The sequence below is a fragment of the Peromyscus californicus genome, unplaced genomic scaffold, assembly GCF_007827085.1.
Source record: "Peromyscus californicus insignis strain IS unplaced genomic scaffold, ASM782708v3 Scaffold_10__1_contigs__length_136768540, whole genome shotgun sequence".
Taxonomy (NCBI): domain Eukaryota; kingdom Metazoa; phylum Chordata; class Mammalia; order Rodentia; family Cricetidae; genus Peromyscus; species Peromyscus californicus.
This window is the reverse complement of record NW_026294391.1, coordinates 112,134,897-112,148,045: the sequence shown is the minus strand read 5'-3', so window position 1 is coordinate 112,148,045 and position 13,149 is coordinate 112,134,897. Positions and strand designations below refer to the sequence as shown.

General features: G+C 39.4%; 1 protein-coding gene across 1 annotated transcript; it reads left to right on the top strand.

Moving 5' to 3' along the window:
- The first annotated feature begins 9,742 nt into the window (after positions 1-9,742).
- Positions 9,743-10,648, top strand: LOC128115952 (olfactory receptor 10A4-like). The gene has a single exon (XM_052747156.1). It carries the CDS (start codon positions 9,743-9,745, stop codon positions 10,646-10,648), a length of 906 nt encoding a protein of 301 aa, XP_052603116.1.
- Positions 10,649-13,149: the final 2,501 nt, after the last annotated feature.

Here is a 13,149-nt window from a genome sequence, read left to right as displayed (position 1 = left end):
ACAAACAGTATGTGAAGATGCCGGTAAGCCACGAGCCACGTGGCAAGGTATAGATTTATAGAAATGGATTAATTTAAGATGTAAGAACAGTTAGCAAGAAGCCTGCCACGGCCATACAGTTTGTAACCAATATAAGTCTCTGTGTTTACTTGGTCAGGTCTGAGCGGCTGTGGGACTGGCAGGTGAGAGAGATTTTTCCTGACTGTGGGCCAGGCAGGAAAACTCTAGCTACAAACCAATCCTTTAAAACTTAAGTTAGAGGTTGTGTCTTATTCAAGAAGTCACTTCCTAAATAAACAAATACAAACCAGACCAAGAAGATATATAGATTTAAGACAAATTAAGGAAAGAAAATAATATCCAATCCTAAGATGTGGAAAAGAAAAGAAAATTATTTTGAAATATTCAGAAAAGATATTAATGGCCAATGCACAGAAAAGATAACCTCAGTGGCTGGTACATAGATGAAAACATACTTATTCTCATTATTAATCAGAGAGATGCGAATTAAATTAACCTAGTGATACTACTCATTACTCATCAGATTGCATCAAATACAAACATCTGCTAATATCACATGCCAACAAGAATGCAGGGCAACAAACTGTTCTACATTACTTTGAAGAAGAAGTTGGCAGGACTCAGTAAAACTAAAAATATGTGTATACTGCGTCAGCAACTTAACTCCTTGGTACCTGAAGGAAATACTAGAAAAACATGCAAGGATACTCATTGTGACTCTTATAATGGCTAAAATATATTAACATAAATATCCATTCTTTTCTGACACTATAAAATTTCCAATTTGTAGTTTATTTGCTCTTTCAATGTGTAAGAATTTCTGACATTTTTGTTAATCTTTGCAGCACAACCTCAAAACAGCCATTTGAGAAATATATAATTACAAGATTCTCGTTCTTTACTTTTAATTAATTAATTATTAATTTTACATCCAGACCATAGCTTCCCCTCCCTCCTCTCCTCCCAGCACTTCCTCCCACCTTGCCTCTGCCCCCCCACCTCCAATCTCTTCCTCCTCCATTTCTATTCAGAAAAGGGCAGACCTTCCATGGATGTCAACAAAACATGGCGTATCAAGTTGTAGTAAGACTAAGCACCTCCCCATGTATTAAGTCTGGGCAAGGTGACCCACTATGAGGAGTAGGGTCCCAACAGCCAGTAAAAGAGTCAGATACAGCCCCTGCTCCCCACTATTCGGAGTCTCACAAGAATACCAAGCTACACAATTATCACATATATGCAGAGATCAGTTCCATGCAGATTTCCTGGTTGTCGGTTCAGTCTCTGTGAGTTCCTATGAGCCCAGGTTAGTTGATTCTTTGGATTTTCTTATGAAATTCTTAACTCTTCTGGCTCCTACAATTCTTCTTCCCCCTTTTCCTCAGGATTACCAGAGTTCTGCCTAATGTTTGGCTGTGGGTCTCTGCATCTGTTTCCATCAGTTGCTGGATAAAGCCCCTCTGATGACAATTGGGCTAGGTAACAATCTACGAGTATAGCTTAATATCATTAGGGATCATTACATTGACATTTTTTTTTGCCAGTCGTGTTTCTATCCTAGGTTTCTAGGCCATCTAGACTCTGGGTCCTGGCACTCTAGGCAGTGCCAGAGTTAGGCTACTATCATGGCATGGGTCTGAAGCTAGAACAGTCATTGGTTAATCATTCCCACAATCTCTGTGCCTACCTTACTCCCAGAGCATCCCATAGGCAGGACAGATTGTAAGTCAAAGGTTATGTGGCTGGGGTTGTGTCCCAGTCCCTCCACTGGAAGTCTTGCCTGGTCACAGAAGATGACCAGTTCAGGCTAAGTATCCCCTATTGCTAGAAGTCTTAGCTGTCGTCATGCTTGTAGGTTCCCAGGAGGTTCCCTTGCACCAGGTTTCTACCTTACCCCAAAATGTCCCTCTTTCCAGTTGTCTTTTTCAGTGCTCTCCCTCCATCCCTCCTCCACCTGATCTTTCCTGTTCTCATCCCCACCCACCTCCAGTCTACCCACAAAATCTATTTTATTTCCCTTTCCCAGGGAGATCTGAGCATCCCCATTGAGCCTTCCTTGTTACTTAGCCTCTCTGGATCTGTGGATTATAGTATGGTTATCCTTTACTTTACAGCTAATATCCACTTATAAGTGAGTACATAACATGTTTGTCTTTCAGGGTCCAGGTTACCTCACTCAGGATGATTTTTTCTAGTTCCACCCATTTGCCTGCAAATTTCATGATGTTATTGTTTTTAACAGCTGAGTAATATTCCATTGTGTAAATGCACCACATTTTCTTTATCCATTCCTTGGTTGAGGAACATCTTGGTTGTTTCCAGTTTCAGGCTACTGTGAATAAAACTGCTATAAACATAGTTGTGCAAATGTCCTTGTGGTATAATTGAGCATCCTTTGGTTATATGCCAGAGTAGTATAGCTGAGTCTTGGGGTAGATCTCTTGTCCTTTTAAAAAGTAAGCTATAAGGGAAATAACAAACAACCCACTAGCATTCAATGTAGTGAGGAACAGGTTCACTTAACAACATCGTATTCCTGACACATGACATTGCTCTGGAGGAGGTTGGGAGTAATAAAGACTCAACTATTTCCTAAGAACACTATGCAAACTTTAAAATGAGTGAGATTAGATCAATGTATACGTTCAGATACAAAAAGATCTCCAAGATAAACTAAACTAAATGCCCTATAAAAACATCATGCATTGTGTGATTACTATTGTGAAAATATAGAGAAATAAGAATGCGTTCAGGATAGTATAAGCACATAAAACTCCCTCTGGCACCCACAACAACCTCCTTCTTGTAGTTGATTCTTAGAGGAGTGACTAGAAGGCTTAGGGATGGTGGGAGGCTTGCTTTTACTGTGTTAATTATGCCCTGTGTGCAAATTATGTACTGTTGATGAAATCCATTTTTTTTTAAATGTGGATTTAAAAATCATTGCCTCTAATTTTTAGACTGACATTCTTTGTGTGTAGATTATGTGGCACTTATTGGGTTTTCTTTAATTAAACTTCCTGCTGAGCTTTAGAGACCCACAAGCTGGGCAGTAAAAGAAGGGGTCACTTTGGTGTGCTGTTCAGCTAAAAGGTTTTTATTTCCTTCAAGGCCAAGAGCTGTATCTGAAGCATCTGTATTTCCCCACAACTATATTAGAATTCTGCATTTGTTAGTGAATTATGTGCATATCTATGTGCTTTAATGTGTTCATTCATTCACTCAGGTAACAAGTATCATTAGAGAACCCCCTAACTGAAAGTCTTCTTCCCATAACAGACTTTTATTTATCCTCCACAGTCCAATGATTTGTAATGACATATGTGATGTTAATAAGAAAAGCTTTTGTAAGCAAAGATCAAAGCAGATAGCAGGTCCTCCAACATATCTTCACAGTTACTACCTCTCCACTAACTGATTCTCAAATTCTCTTTGCTATGGATTATGTACAGAGTTCAATTTGTGTTGATCATGTTGCAATTTGATTATTATGTTTCCTTGTCTGCCTCTTGCAGGAGACATTGGACTGCATAGTCATGCTTTGCAGACTTTCTCCTGCACATCTATACTCTCAGCATTTAGAGGATTTCTAGTTACAGGGGAAGTAATCTACTATTGCTTGAGTACTTTATAATGGTGTGGTGGCAATGATGATGTTGTGAGATAACAAAGACAATATCAGACCTCTGGTTTTCTATGGTGCTAATAGATACTTAAAGGATGCTCACATAGGGGCTGGCATAAGAAACTGAATTTAATCTTTAGAACCCATGTACAAAAGCCAGGGATCATGTTGTGTGCTTATAATATCAGCACTGGAGAGGAGACAGGCAGATACTTAGGGTTCACTGGCTAGCCAACCTATTTCATATGTGAGCTCCAGGCCAATGAGAGACCTTGTCTAAAACAAAAGTTGGGTGGCACGCTGGGAGTGATATTTGAGGGTATTCTCTGGCCTCTAAACACATGCACTCATGTGTACACGCACTTGCACACAAACACTTGCCCACACAAACACAGCACATACACAAAGGATGCTTCCATAGCATCAAAGAAACAGGAAAAGAAGTCACAGAAAGATTCTACCTCACTTCCAAACTCTTTTCTGCATAGCCTGGGAAGTAGGGAAAGCATATAAACAAGTGCCAAGGAAACGAGCCCAGGAGGCACATGCAATCTGTCCAAGAAAGGATTAATGACAAGGTAACTGGTTTGAAAAACTGCCTCTGACAGCTTGTGTAAGAGGACTTATAATTTGATTATAAAAACCGAACTCTAGCAGTTGTGTTGTTAATTGGTATGCAGAATTCACTTAAGATTGTCTGAAGGTTTGAGCAAGAGGCATTTGGATATTTTCAGGTAATCGTTAACTATATACAGGGTAAACTAGAGTTCTTCCAGTTTGGAGGGTCAAAACCTCCTTGAACTTTAGGACAAAACTGTGTTTGACTTGTGATTGGCAACGTCATTTATTCACTCTATGAATATGATAGAGGAATGTATTATGGAGTTTACTAGCTAATATAGGGACTCCTCACCCAACACTGCATCTGAGTCAAGCAACAACCTTGTGAGGTCAGCAGAACAATTTGGAGTAGGAAAACTGGGTCTGTGTGAATGTAAGTGACACCAAATTGTACAGGCATAGAGATATCTGGGTCCAAAGCCTTGGTTTTCAGTCATTAGTTTCAGGACTTTTAGCATTGTGCCCTCCCCCAAACTATTGCTTGGTACTTTCAACAGCTTCTGGAGTCTGACCTAGATGGATGGTGCATTTGACCCATATGACATGTCACATACTCCAATATCCAATTTCACACCATTAGTCAGCCGTCACTGAATGGAAGTTCAGGATGTCACCAGAATCCAACATCGATCTCTCAATTAAAAAGCAAAGCTCCCCTGGGAGCCAAACTTAAAGATAATTGGTTTTCTTATTTGAACTCTATCTCCCAGGCTCTGCTTTCAGAAGGTTGTTGGAAAGTTTAAAAGGGAGATACATTGGTGAGCACCTTTGTCAATTCTCAACCTAAAGGAGGTCACTTCAGGGGCCAAAGATGCTTTGGTTACAATTACCTGAAAACTAAAAGTACCTTCAGGTGACACACTCCTTAATTATTTTTGGAAGCCTTTTGGTATTCAAGGAAGCTAAAGAGAAATTTTTAATTGTTCTGGAACAGAGAGAATGGCGAAAAGCTATGATTCTTAAGGCTCTGTGCAATCTCTTTAGATACATCTGCCACCCTGTTGCTGGATCAACTCCTGGTCAGACAACACAGTAATGTTACTGAGAACCAACTACCTGTTTTAGCATCTTATTGTTCTCCCTCACCAAGTGTTTGCAGCTCTGCAAATAGAGATGAAACAAGAAGACAGGATCGAAGAAAGCAAAGTGAGTATCTCTACCATGGGCTCATCATAGATATCGAGGGATGGCTTAAGTTTCCAAAATCAAATGGGATGAAAAATATGAGGTAATTATCTTTATACTTACTATCCATATTCAACTAAGTGCATCTTTTCTAAAGGATTCTTCTTTCCCACCTTAGTACAGAGGCTCCAGTCATGAATTTTTCTCACTCTAGTCTAACCCATGTCTGTTATTTCCTTTCTGCTTCCCGCCCACCTCAGTCTGATTGCTGCCCCTCACATTGTAAGAGTCATGACACCTCTTCACTAAAGAGTCCACTTCCTCCTCCGCCTCTGACATTTTCTTTGTTTCTCTCACTCTCATGACTCATTTTTGAAATCTTTTCCAGGGCTTCTCTTTCTCCAAATCTGTGTGTGTTCCTGACAATTCTCTCTAGCCCTCACTCCACTAAAAATCTTTCTAAATACAATGACCACCATGAACCCCACCTTACCAGGCCCCCTTTTACACATTCTTCCTAGCAGGCATCTCTCCCTCCTTGTTTTCAGACATTAAACCATCATATGCCATTCTACCTCCCAAATGTTTTGCTTTCTAAAGCAGCTTTTTCTGTTTGTCGTTGTTACATCTCTGTCATGGAAATTTATCTCAATGTCCTACATTTGCTGCTCAGTTTAGAATGCTGGGAACCCCATATGGTTCCTATTATCCAGCTACCTGACCAAAACTCCTGGCTCATAATATAATTAGCATCTTACAAATTTATACTTACATCAATATCCATAAGATTAACTTTTTATTTCCAGGGGGAAGAGTTATAGTTGAAATGCCACTATGTAAGTCCAGTGAAGGAAATCAAAGACCTACTCCCAAATGACTTGCAAGATACTTAGAAGGATTAAAACTCGTAAAAGGTCTGAAAATTTTCCAAAGGCTGTGCTGACACCCTGTAAGTTAGTAAATGGCTATCAGTCCTTCCTTGATGTGCAGACATGTTATGCATTAAGATGGTTGATTGGGGGCACTGGAGGAAAATAAACAGAGAAATGAATGAATGAATGAATGAATAAATAAATAAATAAATAAATAAATAAATAAATAAATAAATAAATAAATAAATATATTACAGTGAAGCAAGAATTAGATAAGAAAACTTGCCAGGTCCTGCTCTATTTTTTCAGTAGACCTCAGACCTTAAAAATATATTTTCACCAGGCAGTGGTGTCACATGCCTTCAATCCCAGCACCCAGGAGGCAGAAGCGGGCAGATCTCTGAATCTCTGAGTTTGATGCCAGCCTGATCTATGGATTGAGCTCCAGGACAGTCAGGGCTAAACAGAGAAGCCCTGTCTCAAAAAACCGAGAGAGAGAGAGAGAGAGAGAGAGAGAGAGAGAGAGAGAGAGAGAGAGAGAGAGAATTTTACTTGTCTGTACCTCCCCTGGCAGTGAGAAAATGGAGAGTTTGTTCAAATGATAGGTTAAAAGTCCATCCCCTCCTAAGCATCCTATGGATTAGTTATAAATAGTAGAAAGGGGGAGACTTACCATCTATCAGTATAATTGATTTTTTTTTGTAATTACGCTGATTTTCTTGCTTTTCTTCCTTTCTATTATTTTAAACCTGGCAAAGCCCCAAACTAGTTTTAACCTACTATCTGTTTCCTCTATCCCAGCAGCCAAAGGTCTTTTTTAGTGATATATATTCATTTATGTTTTGAGAATGTCATAGATGCATACAATGCATTTTAATTATATCCATGCCTCTCCCTGGACTCCCCAACACATCCTACTCTCAACTTCAGTTTTATTTATTATTACCACCTGTTTCTGGGAAAGTAACCCAAGTGATAAACAATTGTCTAAGTGATGTTGGAGAATAATTCGGGAAGCCAGTCTTCTACAAAGACAAATCGTTTAGTCTACCAAGGGTCATAAATAAATGGGCTTATTTCAGCTATCCATTCTTAAACTCATAATCTCAAATATCAAATATCCACTCAATACTTTCTAGGAGTCAGGATCTGTTTTACGAGTATATATCATAAAGTCTTACTTCCAGGTTTGCCTGTTTTACAGCTTTCCTTTGCCTTCAAGCCTCCCACATGCACTTGCTCACCTCTAGAATGACCTATCATACTTCACTGAAAGAACAGGAACTACAGACACAAACTCACACATCTCCCTAAGATTAAATGTAGCAATTTAACAGCAACTGTTTTCTGTGGCCTTTCTCTTGATTCAAAGCAACAACAAAATAAAGATGTACTATTCTGTATCAAAAGGTAACCTGTCCACTTGGGCTCTGTATTACATTCTCTTTGACCTTCTGAAAAATTCCACTACCTCAGATTAGCTCCTCATTTATTTATGCATCATCAACATCCCCTCTATAATGGGTCATTTTTACCAGCATAGAAAAGGTAATAATGCTTACTTCCCTGTAGTTACCAACATATGCCTCCATCTCTCTTCAGTCTCTATGACTCTCATCAATCAGTTATCCATGTAACCAGATTAAGAGGCTAATCTGTTATTCCCACTATTTTACAATAACTTTAAGCATAATAATTTTCTTGTAAGGTGACTCTTCCCATTCTATTTCCTCCTGGCATTCAATCTCACCTCTCCAACTTCTTCTTTTTTTTTCTTTTTCTTTTTTGTTGTTTTTTTTTTCTGGAGCTGAGGACCGAACCCAGGGCCTTGCGCTTGCTAGGCAAGCGCTCTACCACTGAACTAAATCCCCAACCCCTCTGACTTCTCCTTTTTAATCTTCTCATTGTCCTTCTTTTCTGTTTGACCTAAATGAAAGAGAAAGTCAAAGCTCAGTGTTAGACATTCTTCTGTATTTTTTTTGTTTTATTTTTATTTTCTAGTCTTTTAATTTGGTTACTCTATGAAGCTCTCATTCTAAATTATATGTTACATAGCATCAAGTGTTTGAAACTACACATGAGATAAAACTTAACTACTTAACATCTTCCCATGGATTCATACAGCACTTAAATATACTTTTTTTAGGAGGGCCTATAAGAAACTAAATTTTCTGCCATACTCCCCCATCCTTCTCCTTCTCTCTTCCTTTCCCCTCCTCCTGCTTCTCTCCCCCTCTCTCTTCTCTCTTCTCTCCTCACCCATTTCCTTAGTTAAGTTTAATTTCTAAACACCATTCTTTCCTGACTCAAGGCCGAGTTCATTGTTTTATCCTCACCTCCAGTGCTTGCTTTCCTATCTTGCTATCTTCTCTCCATTTCCTAGCTCTCATGTTTTCCTTTCTTCTTTTTGTTTTATTTTTTAAGAAATTTTCTACTCACTCGTGTTTTTTAGTCCTTTCTTGACCACAGAAGGCAAAATATCCTTCTCTCCCCCATAACATATAGCACATTTCCTGTTCTATGTATTTGTTTGTTTCACTCATAGTGAGTAGCTCAAAATTCTTCTGTGGGCCACTTCTTTTATTTTAGGTGTTTACATGTGACCAGAATATTAATCCCAGAAAACTCAGAGTATTCTTTATTTGCTAGACTTCTTCAGTATTTTATTCCAAGCAAATTTGGCTCATAATAGAGGCATATTTGTTGAACATAGCAGATAACTAAAAGTGACCTGTAGTTATGTAAAATGTGATACATAAAATTAATACACTATTCTATAGATTGGAAAATGACTGTCAAAGAAGGGGTGTAATTTGTCCCTGTGGACACAGCTAGTAAATGTGGCAGATTTGTGATATGCATCCGGGTACATAACTTTCCATTATTCCATAATGCTTCCCTATTGTCAGTAGCTCACTCTTGCTCTACTACTCCTCTTCTAGTGATTTTGATGACTTGTTATCAAAATAAAATTTAAGGACTAGATGTCCTTTGTCATGGTGAAACACAATCCACATATATCAGTTGATGTGGAATTTATAAAAAAGGAAATTTAAAAAAAAACTTTCATTTTGCATACAAGTGACTAGGATTATTGATAACTAAGATGGCACCACCCACAGGAGTAAAAAAAGGAAGGGAGGAAGGGAAAGAAAAGAAAAAAACAAAGTAAGATCGCCAAGGATTGGACATTATGGCCTATTTCACAAACAAATGTTTGGAAAGGTGAATATCTATGGGTCATAGTCAGATTCTAAATACCACAGGGCAATTTAAGCCATGGATTAACTTTCTAAATGGCTCCTGGGAGACTGTGCTCAAACACATTGGTTGCAGAATCCCCAAAAAGCCAATTAGGCTTGATATGGATAAATCTCTCAGCACTTTGAGTTTTCCTAAAATAGTATTTGATCAATTGTTCTTTTTCAAATTTTTATCTATTTAGATCCGAATCATGGCTATCAGTGAAGAAGAAAATATGACTCAAATTTCAGAAATTGTCCTTTTGGGTTTTGGGGATCTCCATGGCCTTCAGTTTCTTCTTTTTGGAATATTTCTGACCATTTATGTGATGACTCTTATGGGTAACTTTGTAATTCTCACTGTGGTATCAGCTGATTGCTCTCTTCACACACCCATGTATTTCTTTCTTGGTAACTTCTCCTTTCTAGAGATTGGCTACACCACAACCATTGAGCCCATAATGCTGAGGACATTGTTAACGGCTTATGTCCCTATCTCCTTTCTTGCCTGTGCTTGTCAATTTTATTTCTTTGCTTCCCTGGTGGCAACAGAATGCTTCTTCCTTGCTGTAATGTCTTATGATAGATACATAGCCATCTGTAACCCATTACACTACTCCAGTATCATGGACTTCTGGGGTTGCTTCCAACTAGCAGTGGCCTCTTGGTTGGCTGGATTTCTGGCACCTATCCTGCTCATGATCTTCATTTTTCGTTTAACATTTTGTTCTGCCAATGTGATTGACCACTTCTTCTGTGATTTGAAGCCCATCATGAAATTGGCCTGCACTAATACTCAAGTAGCTGAAATGACTTCTTTTATATGCACCTCTTTATTTGCCCTTGCTCCCTTTCTACTGACATTGGCTTCCTATATTCACATCATTTGCACCATTCTAAGGATTCCTTCTACCACAGGGAAACAGAGGGCTTTCTCCACCTGTTCATCTCACCTAACAGTCGTTAGTCTCTATTATGGGACTTTGGGCATTGTTTATGGCTTCCCGTCAGTGCCTCAATATGAAGGTGTATTGAAGTTGCTCTCCCTTCTGTACACAGTGTTTACTCCTGCTGTCAACCCTATCATTTACACCTTGAGGAACAAGGATGTGAAGATAGCTCTGAGAAAATTGGTACAATGATGTACATACCTGGTCAAAGAAGGCAGGAAAATTGTACTGGCTCATGATACATATTGAAAATTCCAACCAACTGGAGATGTGAATAGTATCCATTTAGACAGTCTTGAAACAAGAATTTGAATTTGAGTCCATAGTTTGCCTAGCACCAAACTCACTGTTTATATTAACTGAGAAAAACTCAAAACCCTGAAGCATCCAAGACAATTTCCTTGGACAATGGAAGACAACACTATAGTTTACTTTTCTTAGGAGAACATGGCTTAAATGAGAGAAGAGGGGAAAAAACAATGGAATGTAATTAAAATCCCAGCCTTTCACTCCAAAGTAACAATGAAATGAAAGAGAGAAAAATATTCAAGGATTAAAATTATTTTCGATTATTTATTTCAGGAGTATTCACACAAAGGATTAAAGCAACGTGACAGGTTCTATGAATTAAAGACATGCACACATATGCTACAATGTTTCCATGAGTAAAGAAACAAGCAACAGTGAAGAACAAGTCCGCTCTGTGTGCTTATGCATTTATTATATGCAGTGTAGAGTATGGTATCATATGTGCACAACAGATAAATTACTGCTGGTTGTTAGGGTGCACACCTTTGATTCCAGGACTTGGGAGGCAGGAGCCGAAGGATCTCTGTGTGACATCAGCTTGGTCTAGGTAATGAGCTCCAGGACCTCCAGGACTACATAGAGAGATTCCCCCCTCCATAAAAAAAAAAACAAAACAAAACAAAAGATGAATTTAAAATATTTATACTTAGATATATAGAAAAGGCCATATGAATTTGGTGCTATCTGTGGTCTCTTGGTTAAATTAATCACCCTTTGAAAAGGTATCCCTGGTCAATAACTTAGTGTTAATTAATGGCAAATATGTTGTACAATCCATGGTGGTTTTAGAGACTACCACGGAAACCTATTTAGACACAAGAAGACTTCTTCTCTTTGAAAGACAAGTTACTGAGTCTATAAGGACTATAAGTCTGTAAGTCCTTGTCACTTATCTATTTGGACTTCAACTACAGTGCTTTATCTGACAAAAATGTTAAATGTCAATGTAATCATAAACATCTAGTGTAAACTCTGGGCACAAAAACTGTATTTTTTTGTGAACCTCTCTTGTGAATTTTTCTTTTCTTTTTTTAAATTTTTTTTCATGCTATCCACAGACCCCCCTCCTTCCTCCTCCCACCCCCCAGCCCTCTTTCCCAAGCCACCCCACATCCCCAGATCCTCCAAATCAAGGTCTCCCATGGGGAGTCAGCAGAACCCAGCACACTGAGCCTAGGCAGGTCCAAGCCCCTTCCCATGGCACCAAGGCTGTGCAAGGTGTCACACCACAGGCACTGGATTCCCAGAAGCCTGCCCATGCACCAGGGACAGATCCCGATACCCCTGCTTGGGTGCCCCCCAAACAGTTTGAGCCAAACAACTGTCTTCCATGTCCAGAGGGCCTAGTCCAGTCCCATGGGGGCTCCACAGCCACTAATCCACAGTTCATGGGTTTCCACTAGTGTGACCAGTCATCTCTGCACATCCTACCATCATGATCTCGACGTCCCTCACCTGCAGTATCTCTCCTCTCTCTCATCAAATGGATTCCCAGAACTCAGCCTGGTGCCTGGCCGTGGATCTCTGTATCTGCCTCCATCTGTCACTGGACAAAGGCTCTATGATGACAGCTAGGTTATTTGCTAGGCTGGTCACTAGGGTAGACCTGTCCAGGCACCCTCTGGACCACTGCCAGCAGACCAAGGTGGGGTCAACCTTGTGGATTCCTGAGAGCCTCCCCAACACCCTGCCTCTTCCTATTCCCATGATGTCCTCATCTATCATGGTATTTTCTTCCCTGCCCTCCCACTCTGTCCCTGTTCCAGCTTGACCCTCCCATTTATCGCTTCTCGTGAATTTTTCATTCTGTTAACTGATCCACCTACAAAGCATCAGACTCATCCTGCATCAATTTAACCAGTTAACAATTGCTCAACTAAGCCAAGACAAGGAAGAATCAAGCGTTCTCACTTGCTCTCTGCTGAGGAGACTGCTCTCTGTTGAGATCATCAATTCCTGATAATTCCATTCTTAATTCTGAATTGTAGGTTTTAGATATATGCAGCTTGTATGATACTACACTTGAGGAAAAGAAGTATAGTAAGGAAAAGGGGGGAAGAATATGTCCACGTGGAAAAGTTAAGCCATCATTTCCATGACAGTGTAGCTGCCATCTCCCAATGAGAAGGCAACACATGCAGGCAGCACAGCAATCACAGCAAATTGGATTTCTTCTTTTTTAATACCTGAGCCAGGGCTCTATTGAGATCAGGTAAGGGGATCTATTAAAGACAAACTGTTTTCTCCATATCACTTTATTCAAAATACTTAGGGAGGCAAATTACATGCTATACTCTCCTGATGTTCAAAATGATACTCTATGTAAATTTAGGGACTTAACTCTTGCTGGGAATTATTGGGGGGAAAATCTTTATTGGGATATG